This window comes from Anolis sagrei, chromosome 5 (assembly GCF_037176765.1).
Source record: "Anolis sagrei isolate rAnoSag1 chromosome 5, rAnoSag1.mat, whole genome shotgun sequence".
NCBI classification, from domain to species: Eukaryota; Metazoa; Chordata; class Lepidosauria; order Squamata; family Dactyloidae; genus Anolis; species Anolis sagrei.
The window spans coordinates 197,486,296-197,505,642 of NC_090025.1; the positions used below are offsets into that span (position 1 = coordinate 197,486,296).

The 19,347-nt window shown below is 47.9% G+C and overlaps 1 protein-coding gene across 1 annotated transcript; it reads left to right on the plus strand.

The window, feature by feature from the left end:
- The first annotated feature begins 893 nt into the window (after positions 1 to 893).
- LOC132775581 (lysozyme C, milk isozyme-like) lies at positions 894 to 5,966 on the plus strand. Its single transcript, XM_067468414.1, has 4 exons — positions 894 to 1,256; positions 3,806 to 3,964; positions 4,693 to 4,771; positions 5,783 to 5,966. The coding sequence occupies exons 1-4, from the start codon at positions 1,121 to 1,123 to the stop codon at positions 5,862 to 5,864; spliced, it is 456 nt and encodes a 151-aa protein (XP_067324515.1). The 5' UTR covers positions 894 to 1,120; the 3' UTR covers positions 5,865 to 5,966.
- Positions 5,967 to 19,347: the final 13,381 nt, after the last annotated feature.

The window sequence follows — 19,347 nt, forward strand, 5'->3', positions numbered from 1 at the left end:
CCTTGAACAAGACTTCTATGGCACAAACACTTGGTTTCCAAACGATGCCTGATCTGACAAGATTTTCTCCAGGCAAACCTTAAATCCCAAAAAACGGGTTTCTTTCCCCCCCAGTCTTTGACTTTCATTGACAAATTCTTTTGGATCTACGTAAACATTGGGCTTCTTGTCGATTCTGACTAATCTCCAGCCGCTGACTCTGCTTATCTGACTCCTCATTAACTTTATCAGGTGTCAGACTGTTTCCCAAACTAGAATCTGGAGAGCTCACAGGCGGAGGGAGTAAACCTTCCTCCCAAGGCCTGACAGACGCATTCTCATGAGAATCTGCCCTTTGCACCGATACCTCTCTGTCAGTGTCTGCATGAAACCCATTGACCAAAGTGTCTCCATCTTGCACCGCAGAGTCAGTCCCAGCATCCCCCACCTCAGAAGCAACAGGAGACTGACTTCCCTCCTCATTACCCACATCAGGCACAGAAACATCAGGAGACTGAAGCACAGGCTCAGGTTCAATCACAGGCTGAGTCCCAACAATTTTGGCCCTTTCTCTGCCTGCCTTTGTCTTCCATTGAGCAAGGACGCAGCTTGCCTTTCTCCAGCCAAGATGTAGCTGCATGGACACTATTGCGGTATTTTGCTCCTTTTACCTTTCTTAGAAGATAGCTTAGTAAGCTTGTTATCGCCAAGACCTTTTTCTATCCAGAATGGATTTCTTTTGACTTCGATGAACACATAGTTTTGGAACTCCTGTGCCATCCTGTTGAATGGAAACTAATCCTGGTCCATTACATGTTAATTTCTGCTGGTTCTGAAATGTGCTTCTGGCACTCTGTTGTATTTTTGTGGAACCACCTCCAGTGAGGGTTATTTTGAGCCTCACAGCTCTGATTCCTATCAGTGTCCAACTTCATGGAACGAGGGGGTAGGACCGGATGGCCTTTGGAGTGCCTTCCAGCTCCAGGACACGAACTCTTCCACATACTCAGCGCCCGTGATCTCTATCTCTCTCTTGCTGCCTTTTTGCTTTGGGAATTGGCCCATTTCCCAGTGTGGTCCTCCCACATGAGGCTGCCTGGAGATAAAAGCGGATCTCTGGCAAAGGAAAGCGGCTGGAGCAATGAAGCTTTTCCCTTTGGCAGTTCTCTTTCTCCTCCTTGGAGGGAACGAAAGCAGGATTTTCTCGGCATGCCATTTGGCCGAGATGCTGCATGAAGCCAAGGTGGATGGAATCGGGGGCTTCTCCTTGGCTGACTGTGAGTTCCTTCTTTCTAAGTTGGGTTCTTTCCTTGAAACCTGACTACAGAATTCGCCCCTTCTTCCTTTAAATGTTAACGTTGGTGTACCTCCTTCTCCCTCCAAAGGTGCATCTACACTGTAGAGTTAATGCAGTTCAATCCCACTTGGCGTGATCCTTAGCCCTCTCTGCCAAAGCGTGCGGGAGCCTCACCAAACTACAACTCCCATGATCCCGTGGCTGTTTAAGAGGAGTCAAACTGCATTAATTCTTCTGAGATGTTTGCTTTGTTTGGGAACCCCGCTAGTGGAAAACAAAAGGTTGTGTGCATAAGGTTGTGGGTGAACTACAACTCACATCATGCCAGGTTAAGCCCCTCAAACTTCGACCAGTACTGGGGAGGTGGGGTTCAGTGTGCGCTCTGGCTACAGGATGAACTACAACTCCCACTATGGTGAGTCAGTCCCCTCAAACCCCTCTAGTAAGTTGAGTTAGTCATGGAGGTTCGGTGTGTCAAGTTTGGTTGAGATCCGTCATCGGTGGTGGTCACAGTTTCTCTGGATGTAGGTGAACTACAACTTTCACCATGATGGATCAATTCCCTGAAACCCTCCAGTAGTTCAATTGATCATGAGGGTTCTGTGTGCTATGTTTGATCCAGGTCCCTCATTTGGGGCAGAGGGGCAGTGCTTCCCAACTATGTTTTGACCAGGGACCACTTTGACCAGAAACCACTCACTCTCCAACATTAGTACCAAAAGGGTTACGAATCAATTTTTGGTCAACTTTAAATTCGGTTTGGTTATTTGGAGTACTGTTTCATAAAATGGCATTAGATAGACCACATCAGCTCCAGTTTCTGATACAGAACATATGCCATCCAGTAATCACCATCTGCTCAACCACCATATTTATTTACTAGCCATGCCCTGCCACGCATGGCTGTGGTCCACATGGGGGTTGTATGTGGGAGGTTTGGCCCAATTCTATCGTTGGTGGGATTCAGAATGCTCTGTGATTGTGGGTGAACTATAAATCCCAGCAACTGCAACTCCCGAATGTCAAGATTCTATTTTCCCCAAACTCCACCAGAGTTCACATTTGGGCATATTGAGTATTCGTGTAGAGTTTGGTCCAGATCCATCATTGTTTGAGTATGTTGAGTAAGGGGTGGTATGTTACCGGCGTGAGTGTGTGTGTGGCGTGGAAGGGAGGGGGGGTGTTACCGGCGTGTGTGTGTGTTGCGGGGAAGGAAGGGGTGGTGTGTTAGCGGCGTGTGTGTGTGTGTGGCGTGGAAGGGAGGGGGGGTGTTACCGGCGTGTGTGTGTGTTGCGGGGAAGGGAGGGGTGGTGTGTTAGCGGCGTGTGTGTGTGTGTGGCGTGGAAGGGAGGGGGTGTTACCGGCGTGTGTGTGTGTTGCGGGGAAGGGAGGGGTGGTGTGCTAGCGGCGTGAGTGTGTGTGTGGCGTGGAAGGGAGGGGGGTGTTACCGGCATGTGTGTGTGTTGCGGGGAAGGGAGGGGTGGTGTGTTAGTGGTGTGTGTGTGTGTGTGTGTGTTGCGGGGAAGGGAGGGGTGGTGTGTTAGCGGCGTGAGTGTGTGTGTGGCGTGGAAAGGAGGGGGGTGTTACCGGCGTGTGTGTGTGTTGCAGGGAAGGGAGGGGTGGTGTGTTAGCGGCGTGTGTGTGTGTTGCGGGGGAGGGGTGGTGTGTTAGCGCCGTGTGTGTTTGTGTGTTGCGGGGAAGGGAGGGGTGGTGTGTTACCAGGAGGGGGCATGTCTTACCGGAGCTGCGTTGGAGGAGGGAAGGAGTGTTTCAGGGCCGGAAGGGGTGGGGGGAAGTTGCGTTGCGTGTGTGTGTGGGTGTGTGTGTGGGCGGCGACGGGTTCGTGCTGGGTGGGGCGAGGGAGGGAGGGAAGTGCGGAGGGTGCGTTGGCCGTTCGGCCATGTGCGCACGCGCGCTGGGGACTTTGCGGCAGTGCGCATGCTCAGTTGTTTTGCCGTTTTATCTGTGTGTTGTTGTGTTGTTTTTAATTTGGAGTACATTAGTTTGTACCTAGTGGGTTGTCCTAGGGGCATGGCAATTTTGGTTCAGTTTCGTTGGGGGGTTGTAGAGTTTTGCTGCTCCGTTGGACGCCCCTTACAGATTTATATTATAGATCAGGACAGACCCAAAAGCATCCCTCTATTCCAGTGCTTCTCAACCTTGGGTCCCCAGATGTTTTTGGCCTACAACTCCCAGAAATCCCAGCCTGTTTACCAGCTGTTATGATTTCTGGTCATTGTAGGCCAAAAACATCTGGGGACCCAAGGTTGAGAACCACTGCTCTATTCCTTCTGGCACAAGGCTGGGCAAAGGCATGATGTCCCTGCCAAAAGAGTGGTTTTGAGAAGGTCTCCAATAAAGAAATGTCCTAAATCGGGGCATACCTGGCTCTCTTCTTGGGTGGGGAGTGCTTTGGCACTTTTGGGGTGCTTTCTGCAAGGTGTTGTGGGTGGAAAGCACCCATAGAGGATGCTATTCGAGATTGTTCCATCTTCAATGTAAGGCATGAACTTTCTTGCTTTCTTCCAGGGGTCTGTTTTGCTACTCATGGAAGTAAGCTGAATAGCGAACATGCCCTTTCATTTGATGACGGCCACAGGAATTATGGGATTTTCGAACTGAGCAACAGATTACATTGCCAAGATACTAACATAGAATCAGATAATTTCTGCAAGACCTGCTGCATTTGTAAGTGACTTTCTTACTGCAAGAATCTCTATGGCACCGAATAACCTAGGGTTGAAAGGGGTACACAAAGGCCATGCAGACCAACCCTCTTGTGTTGTGCAGGAAGAGACAATCAAAGGACAGGGGGAGTGTGTCCCTGTTAGTTTTGCTGGACCTCTCGGCGGCCTTCGATACCGTCGATCACGGTATCCTTCTGGGGTGCCTCATGGATATGGGGCTCAGGGGCACGGCTTTGCAGTGGCTCCGATCCTTCCTTGAGGGATGGTCCCAGAAGGTGTTATTGGGAGACACCTGTTCGGCCCCACAACCGTTGTTGTGTGGAGTCCCACAGGGTTCAATCTTGTCCCCGATGTTATTTTAGGTGGACTTCAGAGTGATCTTTGATTGTAGGTGAACTATTAATCCCAGCAACTACAGCTCCCAAATGACAAAATCAATGCCCCCCTCCCCCCAACCCCAGCAGTATTCACATATGGGAGTCACCACAGCATGAGGAACCGTTCTAAGGGGTTGTGGTGTTAGGAAGGTTGAGAAACACTCTAGGAGGACAAGACAGGTGCCATGGTGCCATTTTATGAGTACCAGGCAAGCCTGGAAGATAGCTGGAGAAAGACGTCCTTACAATGACGAAACTCAGGTCTTCACAGAAACCTGATCTCAGAAAATGCATGCCTGGGCAACGCCGCTGACACATGCTAATATGTATGTATATATATATATATTGACAGATTTCCAAAACGAAGACCTATCAGATGATATTGAATGTCTTAAGAGACACATCCTGAGTTCTGATGGCCTGAAATCTTGGTGAGTCTACCGATTTGGAATTGGAATCCGGGTTTTTTGATGGGATCCTTTGTAAAATCAACACTAAGTGATCTTCTCTTTGAAGAATGGGAGCTGTATGTTGCAACTCAGAGTAAGCTTCACCTTGCTTCCAAACACCACCACACAAGAGCTGTAGTTTTATAGTTTATTGAGGAAAAAATCCAAGTCAGAATAAAGAATAAGCATTGCAAAGTTCCAAAGATTAAGGTTAAATGCAGAATATAGTTCCAAAGATCTTCAGGTAAAAGCAGGAGACACAACCCTATTGGCAAAGTCCAAACCAGAGTCCCAGGTACAAGCAATGAAACAATTGCCTCATGAATCACAATGCAAGAAATCCCAAGCGTACTGCTTTCCAGGCTAAGATTATTCCATGAAGCTTTCAGGCTAATAAGCTACGTTGAACTGACACTTTCCCTTGGTTTGCAAGAAGCCTACATACCTTTCTAACATGAAAACATTACATGAAATCATTGCGATGACCTTTCACCGAGCTGGCCTCTTGTCTGCCGGCCAGGCGAGAACTCCGCCTGACCTGGAGATAAAGAAGGGCTTGCCGGGTCAGGTCACTGTCAAGGCTTTCAATACTTTCAGTATCAGTGTGGGAAGGAGGCGATTGCCTCCTCATCTGTTCCCTATCTCCTTCGTTAAAATTCCTTTCTCTTGAGAACCGCTGTGTTGATATTGACTCTGCACTGTCTGTGCTGTCTGTGGGAGCCGCAGGCCCAGAGATCTGAGGCACAGAAAAAGAGCCAGGAATCTGAATCCCATCATCCTCATCATCACAGAACATCTCAGCCACAACACTGTAGTTTTACAAGACCCTCAGCCTTCCCTGCCAAAGCCGTCCCTCCCAAACTACAATGCCCAGGACTGCATAGCATTGAGCCATGGCAATGGAGGTGTGGCCAAATTGCGTTCGTTCTCCAGTGTGGGTGAACCAATCCCCCAATAGCCACCAGAGAAATGACATTTGCCTTCTTCTTTCAGGTTTGCTTGGAGAGACAACTGTGCAGGACGAAATATTCATGAGTACATCAAGGATTGTGGGTCCGATATCGAGGAAAGATGATCTAAAGCTGTGGAAATGTTCCCTTCCCCTTGTTCAGTTGGATTTGACATTTATGGATCAGATTATCTGCAGATTCAGTATATAAACGTCCTCTCTCTGGAAGTCTCTGTGTCCAGCAGTGTGATTCCATGGTCAACACTCATGACGGGCTCCTAGGCCCCATCCACACCGCCATATCATCCTGTGAGAGGGTCCAGCATAATCCCTAGGCAGGGGGACATCGTCAACCTGGTCATCCATTGCATTTGAAATACTCCCGGTAGCTCCTTTATTTCAGACACGCCAACCAGTCAAATCTAACTGAGCTCCCTGTTCTTCCTCCACTGCCCCCCTTAGATCTCTTCCTTCACGCCCTCTCCCAATTACTCCACAGCTGTTTTGATTTGGCGTCCTTGGATAATAATAATAATAATAATAATAATAATAATAATAATAACAATCTATATAAATAAAAATGTAATGTTCGTTTGTAGGATTAACAGAACTCAAAAACCACTGGACGAATTGACACCAAATTTGGACACAACACACCTAACAACCCAATGTATGTCCTTCACTCAAAAAAAAGAGATGTTGTCATTTGGGAGTTGTAGTTGCTGGGATTTATAGTTCCCCTACAATCAAAGAGCGCTCTGAACCCCACCAATGATGGAATTGAACCAGACTTGGCACATAGGACCCCCACAACCAACAGAAAATACTGGAAGGGTTTGGTGGGCACTGACCTTGAGTTTTGGACTTGTACGTCACCTACATGCAGAGATCACTGTGGACTCAAACAGTGATGGATCTGGACCAAACTCTACACAAATACTCAATATGCCCAAATGTGAACACTAGTGAAGTTTTGGGGAAAATAGAATCTTGGCATTTGGGAGTTATAGTTGCTGGGATTTATAGTTCCCTTACAATCAAAGAGCAACATGCACAAGAAGTGGAAAAAGGGAGAAATCACCAAAGAAGAATTCAAACAAATAGCCAACACCTGTAGGGAAAAGGTCCGCAAAGCTAAAGCAAAAAATGAGCTCAGACTTGCCAGGGACATTAAAAACAATAAAAAGGGCTTCTATTCTTATGTCAGTAGAAAAAGGAAAAACAAGGAGGCGATAGGACCTCTTCGAGGAGAAGATGGGGCAATGCTGACAGGGGACAGGGAAAAGGCAGAACTACTTAATGCCTTCTTTGCCTCGGTCTTCTCACAAAAAGAGAGTCTTCAACCTCAGCAAGATGGAGTGGATGAGGGATTGGAGGACATCCAACCCCAAATTGGGAAAAAAGTCGTCCAGGAATACCTGGCCGCTCTAAATGAGTTCCAAGTCCCCAGGGCCAGATCAACTACACCCAAGAGTACTGAAGGAACTAGCGGAAGTCATTTCGGAACCATTGGCAACCATCTTTGAGAGTTCTTGGAGAACGGGAGAAGTTCCAGCAGATTGGAGGAGGGCCAATGTGGTCCCAATCTTCAAGAAGGGAAAAAAGGAAGACCCAAACAACTACCGTCCGGTCAGCCTCACGTCGATACCGGGCAAGATTCTGGAAAAGATTGTTAAGGAAGCGGTCTGCAAACACTTAGAAACAAATGCAGTCATCGCTAATAGTCAACATGGATTTATCAAAAACAAGTCATGCCAGACTAATCTGATCTCGTTCTTCGATAGAGCTACAAGCTGGGTAGATGCGGGGAATGCCGTGGATGTAGCGTACCTGGATTTCAGTAAGGCCTTTGACAAGGTCCCCCATGACCTTCTGGCAAGGAAACTAGTCCAATGTGGGCGAGGCAAAACTACGGTGAGGTGGATCTGTAATTGGTTAAGTGGACGAACACAGAGAGTGCTCACTAATGCTTCCTCTTCATCTTGGAAAGAAGTGACGAGTGGAGTGCCGCAGGGTTCCGTCCTGGGCCCGGTCCTGTTCAACATCTTTATTAATGACTTAGATGAAGGGCTAGAAGGCATGATCATCAAGTTTGCAGACGACACCAAATTGGGAGGGAGAGCCAAGACTCCAGAGGACAGGAGCAGGATCCAAAACGATCTTGACAGATTAGAGAGATGGGCCAAAACTAACAAAACGAAGTTCAACAGTGGCAAATGCAAGATACTCCACTTTGGCAGAAAAAAATGAAATGCAAAGATACAGAATGGGGGACAATGCCTGGCTCAAGAGCAGTACATGTGAAAAAGATCTTGGAGTCCTCGTGGACAACAAGTTAAACATGAGCCAGGAATGTGATGCGGCGGCAAAAAAAGCCAATGGGATTTTGGCCTGCATCAATAGGAGCATAGTGTCTAGATCTAAGGAAGTAATGCTACCCCTCTATTCTGCTTTGGTTAGACCACATCTGGAATATTGTGTCCAATTCTGGGCACCACAATTCAAGAGAGATATTGACAACCTGGAATGTGTCCAGAGGAGGGCGACTAAAAGGATCAAGGGTCTAGAGAACAAGCCCTATGAGGAGCGGCTTAAGGAGCTGGACATGTTTAGCCTCAAGAAGAGAAGGCTGAGAGGAGATATGATAGCCATGTATAAATACGTGAGAGGAAGCCACAGGGAGGAGGAGGGAGCAAGCTTGTTTTCTGCTTCCTTGGAGACTAGGACGCGGAACAATGGCTTCAAACTACAAGAGAGGAGATTCCATCTGAACATGAGGAAGAACTTCCTGACTGTGAGAGCCGTTCAGCAGTGGAACTCTCTGCCCCGGAGTGTGGTGGAGGCTCCTTCTTTGGAAGCTTTGAAGTAGAGGCTGGATGGCCATCTGTCAGGGGTGATTTGAATGCAATATTCCTGCTTCTTGGCAGAATGGGGTTGGACTGGATGATGGCCCAGGAGGTCTCTTCCAACTCTTGGATTCTATGATTCTATGAAGCATGCGGCATAGGCCAGCTCAGCCCACCTGGCTTCCCCATGACAATGGGCTTGGAGCTTAAGGATAAGCTCCTCGTCCATGCTGCCATCAGCAGGACGGGGTGTGAGTAGCCACTTCCGCACACAGTACCCGACCATTGTGGCAGGCGACAGAGATTTCCCTGCAAGCCCATCCTAAAGGTGTCTCCTTTGGGATGGGACATCCTTTGCGAAAAGCGCAAGCACCCATTTCTTTTTTAAAAATGCAGCCCCTGTATATACCTCTACAGTTAATGAAGGTAAATCTGCCAGCCGGGAAGAGCAGGTCCTCCAACGGTCTGGTGAGCAGAACTTTGCGGATGATGTCCAACTCTGTCACTCCTTCCCACCTGCTACTAAGGAGGCTGTTGAGGTCCTGAACCGGTGCTTGGCCGATGTTACGGTCTGGATGAGGGCGAACAATTTGAAATTGAATCCAGACAAGACAGAGGTCCTACTGGTCAGTCGTAAGGCCGAACAGGGCATAGGGTTACAACCTGTGTTGGATGGGGTTACACTCCCCCTGAAGACGCAGGTTCGCAGCTTGGGAGTGACCCTGGACTCAACGCTGAGCCTGGATCCCCAGGTTTCGGCGGTGGTCAGGGGAGCTTTTGCACAATTAAAACTTGTGCGCCAGTTGCGCCCGTACCTTGGGAAGTCTGACTTGGCCACGGTGGTCCACGCTCTGGTTACATCCCGTCTAGACTACTGCAACGCTCTCTACGTGGGGTTGCCCTTGAAGACTGCTCGGAAGCTTCAAATGGTCCAGCGCTCGGCAGCCAGGTTGCTAACAGGAGCGGCACTCAGGGAGCACACCACTCCTCTGCTGCGCCAGCTCCACTGGCTGCCAATCTGCTACCGTGCACAATTCAAGGTGCTGGCATTAGCCTATAAAGCCCTAAACAGTTCTGGCCCTACTTACCTCTCCGAACGCATCTCCACCTATGAACCAACTAGGACATTAAGATTGTCCGGGGAGGCCCTGCTCTCGATCCCGCCTGTGTTGCAGGCGCGTCTGGCGGGGATGAGGGACAGGGCCTTCTCGGTGGTGATCCCTCGGCTGTGGAATGCCCTACCTGTAGACATCAGACAGGTCCCTTCGCTGCTGGCTTTTCGAACAAGCCTGGCTTTTCGAACAAGCGTTTGGCTAATCAGTGCAATTGAATATAGGAAGACGGTGCCATTGAACATAGGAATATGGAACAAGGATTACGAGAACGGATTCTGATTTTATGTTAGTTAGGGCAAGAGTACATGCAAACCAACTACTTAAACTGACATATCACAACCAACCAGGATCCTTAGACCCACTCCTCAAAGTATATAAAGCAAAGGTTACTCCCATGCTCTTGTACGGAGCCGAAGTTTGGGGTCTAAACCAGGTACCATTATTAGAGCAATCACAATCACGGCACCTGCGAAGTTTCCTAGGAGTGGACAGGACGACCCCAGCTGCCGCAGTAAGAGCGGAACTGGGAGTACACACAGTGGATGGCTTATCCAAAATCAGGGCCTACAACTACTGGGCAAAACTGGGCAAAACCATGGAAAATGATAGACTCCCAAAACTGTGCCTGTTAGAGCAGATAGAAAATCAACATCAGACCTCTTGGTTAGTTCTCCTGACAAAATACATTAGGAGCTGTGGTCTCCCGACTCGGTATCCGAATCTCTTAGAAGAGTTAGACCCAAAAATAGTTGCTCAACGTGTATTGGATATAGAAGGCCAAAAAGACATCGCTACCCTCAGTGAAGCTGGCTCACTGAAATGGTTAGGCCGCTTTAAACATACCTTCCAAACAGCTCGATATCTGGCAACAGAGATGCCTGGACACCTTAGGAGGGTATTTACCAGAGCTCGTTTTGAACAGCTAGATACAATGGACAGGCACGGAAGGTTTAATCAAGTCCCATACAATGAACGATTTTGTATTTGTGGAGCACCAGAGGTGGAGGATATCACACATGTATTGTTCAACTGTGAGCTGTATAAGAAAGAGAGAGACCATTGCCTTGGACCAGACATTACTCAAAAAACACACTGGGACCCATATATTAAAACCTCATTTTTGTTGGCCGGCCACAACCCTAAAATAACACACAAAACAGCCCTTTTTCTATTCAAAGCAACACAGCTGAGAATTGCACATTTAGAATCAATTGGGGTAAATTGTGGAGGAGACGCAGACATTTGACCTGAACGAGATCTTGTTAACAGCTTGTTTATTTTAACTTCTTTTATACCGAGGGTTGTATGTTGTATGTATGACTATGTATGACTATGTGTTAATTGTGCTATGTGTTCATAGAATCATAGAATCATAGAATCAAAGAGTTGGAAGAGACCTCATGGGCCATCGAGTCCAACCCCATTCTGCCAAGAAGCAGGAATATTGCATTCAAATCACCCCTGACAGATGGCCATCCAGCCTCTGCTTAAAAGCTTCCAAAGGAGGAGCCTCCACCACACTCCGGGGCAGAGAGTTCCACTGCTGAACGGCTCTCACAGTCAGGAAGTTCTTCCTAATGTTCAGATGGAATCTCCTTTCTTGCAGTTTGAAGCCATTGTTCCCTTGCGTCCTCGTCTCCAGGGAATCAGAAAACAAGCTTGCTCCCTCCTCCTCCCTGTGGCTTCCTCTCACATATTTATACATGGCTATTATATCTCCTCTCAGCCTTCTCTTCTTCTATCTCCTCTCAGCCTTCTCTTCTTCAATGTTTTGATACGGCCAATAGGCCAATAAATAAAATGTATCTATCTATCTATCTGTGCTAACTCCCTACAGACACCTAGATCTACCCACGCCCACCTAGGAATTTGTTGCCGAGTCCCAGAGCTGACTTCCCCCAAGCCCCCTACCACCTAGGATTTTTCCGGCGCAGCTCCTGGCTGCTTTATTATTTTTCCTCTTACCTAGGGTTTTCCCTCTCAAGTCAGTGGTTTTTTCGTCCTGGAAGTCGAGGTGCTTCCTGTAGCTCCTTTGTGCCAGAGTCCAAGGTCAGTCCAGCCATGAGGGAGATGCCTGGGTGGGCAACAGCGGAGCCCGGTTTGTCTTACAGCTGAGGATCACTCGTGAAGGACTGTCCCCAAACTCTAGGACCAGGTAGTGGCTTGTAATTTAGTCTAAAATTTAGTGAGGACCCAAGCCAGTCCCTTCGTGGTGCACCAATCTGATGTCAAGCAGGAATTTTCCAGGAGGCAGAGACCACTCATTCCCACCAAAGAGAATCAGTTCGTCCTGGCAATACAGACAGAAGCACCCAAGATTTTTTCCCTGATTTTCCCAATAAAAGTCCCACCAAGTTGAAGAAAAGCCACCGAGTTGTCTTTATTTCGTCCCAGATGGTACGGATGTCAAACCGCAATCCCTTGCCAAGGCTGACATGTTTGGCAGGGCAAAAAGATACATTTTTATAGAGATATAGAACTGTCAAATCAAACTTCCCGTCCCCTTGCTGGCTTCGCGCTGATTGGTCGGCTGTAGGGGAGGCACGGCTGGCTTAGGCATGCCTCCTCCAATGAGAAATCCAGCGCCGCTTCGGCTTCTCAGCCAATGAGGAGCGAAGAGGCGGTGCAAGCGGGAACAATGAACCAGGAGGAAAAAATGAGTGGATTAATGTGACTTAATGTGTGTCTGATTGCCGGCGATAATCCGAAGATTCCTCAAGCTGGCCTGGTATTGTTTCATCAGGGTGAAATATGCAAAAGTGGCTGGAGCGGATGCCAAGCCCCGGTAATCTCCAGCCTTGGGTATCGGATCAGTTGATGCTATCTGGTCTTTGGTTTCAACCAAGGGGTATGGGAACAATGGGTGAGACAGAAGGGGTGCCCAAGTCCTCCTGAAGGCAGGAAGTCTCCTTTGTTGAAGAGTGATTGAATCTCCATGGGGTGCTTCCTCCAGGTGGCCATGTTCCGAGGCCTGAGGTGCACCATTGTTTTTGTTCATGCAAGTAGTCTTTGTTGAGTGCTTTTATTTAATGGGGAAATCCATCTCAGGAAATAGGAAAGAATTTCCTAAGATTTTGTCATGCTGAGGTCACGAAAAGGTGGCATTCCATATTTCATATATACACATATAAGGGGTATGAATGTATATTCATAGGAAGGGAAAGCAGTTCATGTCAACTCTCTCCCAGGCTTCACACCCATTGAGAGTTCATAAAGAGGTTAAAATCATGAAGGAAGTCCATGGGGTTTGGGGAAGAAAAGTTCCAAAAAGATTCCAAAGGTTTTAAAAAGTTGATTAAAGTTCTAGAAAAGTTGTAGAATCCATGGGGGCAAGCTGGGGAAGGTGCCCCTAGAGTCCATTGGGTCCTTTTGGAAGCGGCTGCCAGTGCTGGAGGTTGGGATCCACATCAAGAAGTGAAGAAACTACAGATCCCATCTAGTCAAGGAACAGGACAGTCCGTTGGTAGTCTGGGGGTCCCAAGGGGTGACCGCAACAGGTTCCCCAGGTCAACAGGCTCTTCGGACACCAATGAGATGGCGGCAGCGAAGTGTCGGCAGCGGGGAGCCAGCTGGGCTCCATGTTGAGTTTTGGGGCAAAACGGATTATTCCCAGGGCGGAGGGGTTAGCGGAGCAAAAGCGCGATAGCCATTAGTCTTAGAATCAGCCCAGGAGAAGAATGGCACCGATTTTGGAGCGATCCGTTCACTCACGGATACGGGGACCTGATGGGTTTCCGTATCCGCGGTTCAGAGAAATTTAGTTTCAACCTTTCCGGGATGCGATTTTCGAAACTAAACTAAATTTCTCTGAAATGGATTTCCCCATTAAATCGCATCCCGGCAGCCATCTGAAGCCCGGGAGAGAGAAAGTTTATGAAGTGAAAAGTTTGGAGGCAGTAAAGGACACAAAATAACACTATAGAGAAGGGAAAAGGTTACAATTAATTGATGCTTTATTGGGGGATTTGTTACAATGTTAGGTAGGGGAAGAAAGTGAACCAGGAGGAATGTCTCTTAGTTGAAGCTGCTGCTGTGGCCACATTCCATGGAAGCTGGCCCAAATGGGCAACAGAGAACTGCGGAACTCCCTGCTGCAGGTCAGATCAGCTTGAAGGCAGAGAGTTCTGAGTTGTTCATCCTCAGTAGCAGGACCTGAGCTAGTCGGCGTTGGAAATGCTCTGGTTGTCCCAACTTTTGCATACACCAGCCATTGGAGGGGACTCAGCCAGGATAGCTGGTGGGGGGGGAGGGGCTCCGTGGGTCAACAGCCCACCTTCCGAACTTACTTCACCATCGAGAAAAAAGATTGGGAGCAACTTGATGACAAAGAACAGAAAAGGTAAAGAAACAGAAGGTAGACAGATCCTGGTGTAACTGGTTAGTAGATTTTGTTATCTACATGGGCATCACTGTTAGGTTACTGCCATGGTGGGCTTATGCCCTTACAAAATACGTGGATGTCATACAGAAGGCTTATACAGACGATCAAAACCCTGCGTAGCTGTCATATCATGAGACCTTCCGCGTAAAAGCAGCCTCCTTTCCTACTTTGCCATGGGATAGGCTGTTTTCAGAGATGTGGATGAGGATCAGGAATCCTGCACACCCCATGTTTGGAGACAGGACACACAGTGGCCATTTGTTGGCAACACCTAGATTTTCTCCTACCAACCCAGCTTTAAAGCAGGTGAAGGACAGGAGGAACAAAATAACTGCAGTTGGGAATTTGGGATTCAAGGAAATTGCAGTAGAAGGACGTGCCGGTTTAAGCACGAATGCTCACTATGGAAAGGTCCGCATTCCTTTTAAAACTGTTCAAAGGGGTGCAACAATCCCCAGATCTGGGATCAGTTGGACAGTATGAATCAAGGCAATGCCTGATAGAATCAGGGAAACCCCCAATTACCTCCTAAAGCAGTGGTTCTCAACCTTCCTAATGCTGCGACCCCTTAATACAGCGCCTCACGTTGTGGTGACCCTCAACCATATTATTATTATTATTATTATTATTATTATTATTGCTACTTCCTGATTGTAATTGTGTTACTGTTATGAATCATAATGTAAATATCTGAAATGCAAGATGTATTTGCATTCACTGGACCAAATTTGGCACAATACCCAACAACAGCGTTCCATGCTGTCATGTCAGCCACATGACCTTGTACCTTACCTTACCCAATATGCCAAAATTTGAACACTGGTAGGGTTGGAGGGAGAATTGATTATGTCATTTGGGAGGTGTAGTTGCTGGGATTTATAGTTCATCTACAATCAAAGAGCAGTTGAACTCCACCAATGATGGAATTGGACCAAACTTGGCACACAGAACTCCCATAACCAATGAAACATACTGGAAGGGTTTGGTGAGCACTGACCTTGATTTTGGAGTTGTAGTTCACCTGCATCCACAGAGCATTGCAGACTCAAACAATTATGGATATGGACCAAACTTGGCACGGATACTCAATATGCCCCAATGTGAACACCTTTGGGGAAAACAGACCTCGGCATTTGGGAGCTACTGGGATTTATAGCTCCCCTGCCATCAAAGAGCTCGGTAGGGTGCACGGGGGGGGGGGGGAGGGCGGGCAGAAAGGCTGCACTCATGGTAGAGCCATGAGCGCAGCCCTCTGTCTCACCCCCTCCCCCCGTGCCCTTCCGAACTCGGAAAGGCGCAGGGGGCGGGGAGAAAGGCTGCGTTCATGGCAAGGCCGTGAGCACAGCCTTCTGCTGTTGCGGCACATACTTTACCCGAGATCATTTTAGAGCACAGTCAGGCAGGAAGGAGACGGAGACTGCAAATTGATTCCAGGCAAATTTACTATCAAGTTGATAGGACGCTCAGAAGCAAAGATCTGAAGCGTGCTAGAAGTCAGTCGGCTTACAATATTTATAGCAGAAGTCCCCTGGTCTAGACATGCGTAGAACTGTCTTGACATTTACACAGATATAATCATTAACAGAGGCCTTACGCATTGCCTTTTCCCATATATCACAATGACGTGTTATACTGACGTACTTCTAATTGTTACAAATCTTAATTATTCCCATATTCGTAATCCTCTTAGAATATATCTGAAGTTGCCTGCTATTTACCTCACTGAACCACCAGATGCCGCTTTCTGACCTTTTCCAGTCTCAGATCAATTATTTACGCAAGCGTCCTTGTCTGGCTGCCAACAACATTCCCTTGATGATAAACATCTCACTTACTATTGTTTCCCAAATGTCATGTCCCTGTTAATATTTAACTTCCTTGAGCCTAAACCCATGAATTTCATCTATGGAACAAATCACTTCTCTGCCGCAACTTCTCTTTCGCCAGTATTTCAAGGTATGTTTTTCCTATATTCATTTTTTAAATATATTTTTAAATCATACTCTTCCGCTGACCGCTACACCGCCTCACCACCTGCACACTTCCGAACAAAGGCAACCCCACGTAGAGTGTGTTGCAGTAATCTATTCGGGATGTAACCAGAGCGTGGACCACCGTGGCCAAGTCAGACTTCCCAAGGTATGGGCGCAACTGGCGCACAAGCTTTAACTGCGCAAAAGCTCCCCTGGCCACCGCCGAGACCTGGGCTTCCAGGATCAGCGATGAATCCAGGATCACTCCCAAGCTGCGAACCTGCATCTTCAGGGGGAGTGTAACCGCATCCAACACAGGCTGTAACCCTATGCCCTGTTCGGCCTTTCGACTGACCAGGAGGACCTCTGTCTTGTCTGGATTCAATTTCAATTTGTTAGCCCTCATCCAGTCCGACACAACATCCAAGCACCTATTCAAGGTCTGAACAGCCTCCTTAGTAACAGGTGGGAAGGAGTGACAGATTTGAACGTTATCTGCGTATAGATAACACCTTAGTCCGAAACTCCAGATGATCTCCCCCAGCGGCTTCATGTAGATGTCAAATAACATCGGGGACAGTACTGAGCCCTGAGGGACTCCAGAAAACAACAGTTGTGGAGCTGAACAGGTGTCACCCAATAACACCTTCTGTGACCGTCCCTCCAGGAAGAACCGGAGCCACTGCAAAGCAGTACCTCCAAGTCCCATTTCTGTGAGGTGTCTCAGAAGGTGTCCCAGAAGGTCAATGGTATCGAAGGCCGCTGAGAGGTCTAGCAGAACTAACAGGGACATACTCCCCCTGTCTAGCTCCCGGCATAGATCATCTACTAAGGCTACCAAGGCTGTTTCAGTGCCATGTCCCGACCTAAAGCCAGACTGTGCCACATCAAGATAATCAGTGTCTACCAGGAACCCCTGGAGTTGCGAAGCCACCACACATTCCATGACTTTGCCCAAGTAGGAGAGATTGGATACTGGCCGATAGTTGACTAATTGAGTAGGGTCCAGTGATGGTTTTTTCAACAGCGGTTTTATAACAACCTGTTTTAGGCTGACTGGAATCTTGCCTTCCTGTAGGGAGGCATTAACCACCACCTTAACCCACCCTGCCAAACCCCCTCTGGCTTCCTTCAACAGCCAGGAAGGTCAAGGGTCGAGGATGCATGTGGTTGACCTCGCCTCTCCAAGGATCCTGTCCACATCCTCGAGCTGAACCAATTGAAATGAATCCATCAAAACCGGACAAGCAGGTGCTCTTGTTACATCCTCAGAGACTGCCATTAACGTGGCATCAAAGTCAGAATGGATCAGAGCAACTTTGTCCGCAAAGAACTGTGCAAATGCTTCACAGCGAGTTGCCGAGTTGTCAGGGATCTCGCTCTGAGGCGGGTTTAACAGCCCTCTGACAACTCGGAACAACTCAGCCGGACGGTTCTTTGCGGACATAATATTGGCTGCAAGAAAAGATTTCTCTGTGGATTTTATTGCCGCGTCATAGTGCCTTAGGAAGGCATCTAGACGTGTTTGGGCTGGTCCGCTATGCATCCGCCGCCACACGCACTCTAGTCTCCCCTTCTTTTGCTTCATCACTGCCAGCTCCTAAGTAAACCAAGGAGCTGGTTTAGCTCGGTTACTCGAGAGGGGACTTTCCGGAGCAATTGTGTCTATTGCCCTGGACATCTCCCCGTTCCAGAGGGAGACCAGAGCATCGACAGATTCACTTACCGAGGAGGTGGGAAACTCCCCAAGAGCTGTCAGAAATCCATTAGTATCCATAAGTCTCCTGGGGTGGACCATTTTAATGGGTCCACCACCCCTGCAGAGGTTCGGGGGCACAATTAGTCTAAACCTGATCAGGTGGTGGCTGGTCCATGGCAATGGAGTGATGGTCAGTTCTTCTACACCATCTTCCCATCCCTGACAGAAGACCAGATCTAATGTGTGCCCAGCACTGTGGGTGGGACCAGAAACTAATTGAGACAGGCCCATGGTTGCCCTGGCGACCATGAAATCCTGAGCTGCTCCTGACAGAGTGGCCTCAGCATGAACATTGAAGTCTCCCAGCACTATTAGCCATTGAGACTCCACCAGGCCCGAGACCACTTTGGCTAGCTCAGATAGGGATACTGTAGTGCAGTGGGGTGGTCGGTATACTAATAGAATCCCTGTCCTGTCTCGGTCACCAACCCTCAGGTAGACACATTCAAAAGTGGCAGACTGTGGGATAGGGTACCTGGTCAGGGGGATGGTATCCTTATAGACTGTTGCAACCCCTCCTCCCGCCCCCAGGTCTCAATTGGTGCTGCATGGAATAGCCTGGTGGGCAAAGCTGGGAGAGATTAACCCCCCCCCCCGACTCGTCCAACAAGGTTTCCGTTATGCATGCCAGGTCAGCGTGTTCTTCCTAGTGTAGGGTCTTGGTGGTGGGTCTGTAGGTGACTATAGACACCTATTCTTGATCTGCATGTTTTTCTGCAGTGGGGACATTGATTTCAAGGTGGAAAGCAGTCCCAACAAGGGTTGGCTTGACACACCTTCTTCCTCTTGAGATGTTTCTCCCTTTCATGCCACTTCAAATTCCATAGCACTGTTGGTAACAGCTGACATATAGATCCAACATGATCAGCTTTGAATACTGTCAGGGTTTGGGTGGAATCGACTTATGATGTTAGGAGTTGTAGTTTATCCACATTCAGAAAATTGAAAACCAAACAATTTCTTATCTTGTTTATCCTTATAAAACCGCTATGATCTGTGAGACAATGGTCAATGATCAACCTGTTTTAATTTCCAGACAAAGAACAGGTAGAACAGGTAGTACAACCTCTGATAAACCCTCATTGGGGACCATGTACTCTTCACGGAATGCATTTTTAGGACAATCAGAACATCTGCTTCTTCTTTCAAAGTGAAAATGGAAACAGCGTAGGAAGATGGGACCGAAATGTCATCTCTGTTGTCCTCCTCCTATTCTTCTCCTCCTTTTTCTCCTTCTTCTCCTTTATACCCTACTTTTTCTCTCCACGAAGGAGACTCAATGCATTTTACAATAAAAGGATAATAGCTAGCATCCTACTTCGATCTCCAAGAAGATGGAGGTGCCAGTAGCAATTTTTTTTATTGTTTTCAAAGAAAAGGAAAGGAAAGAAAGTGGCAAGATAGCAAATAGGAGATGTCCCCAAATGCTTGCACCATGTCCACACGTACCCACCAACCCACTTGTTCCCAACTCCCTCCCAGTAGTCCCTTCCTTTCCCTTAAAATAAAAAGAATTCAACAAAAAAGGAAGCCAA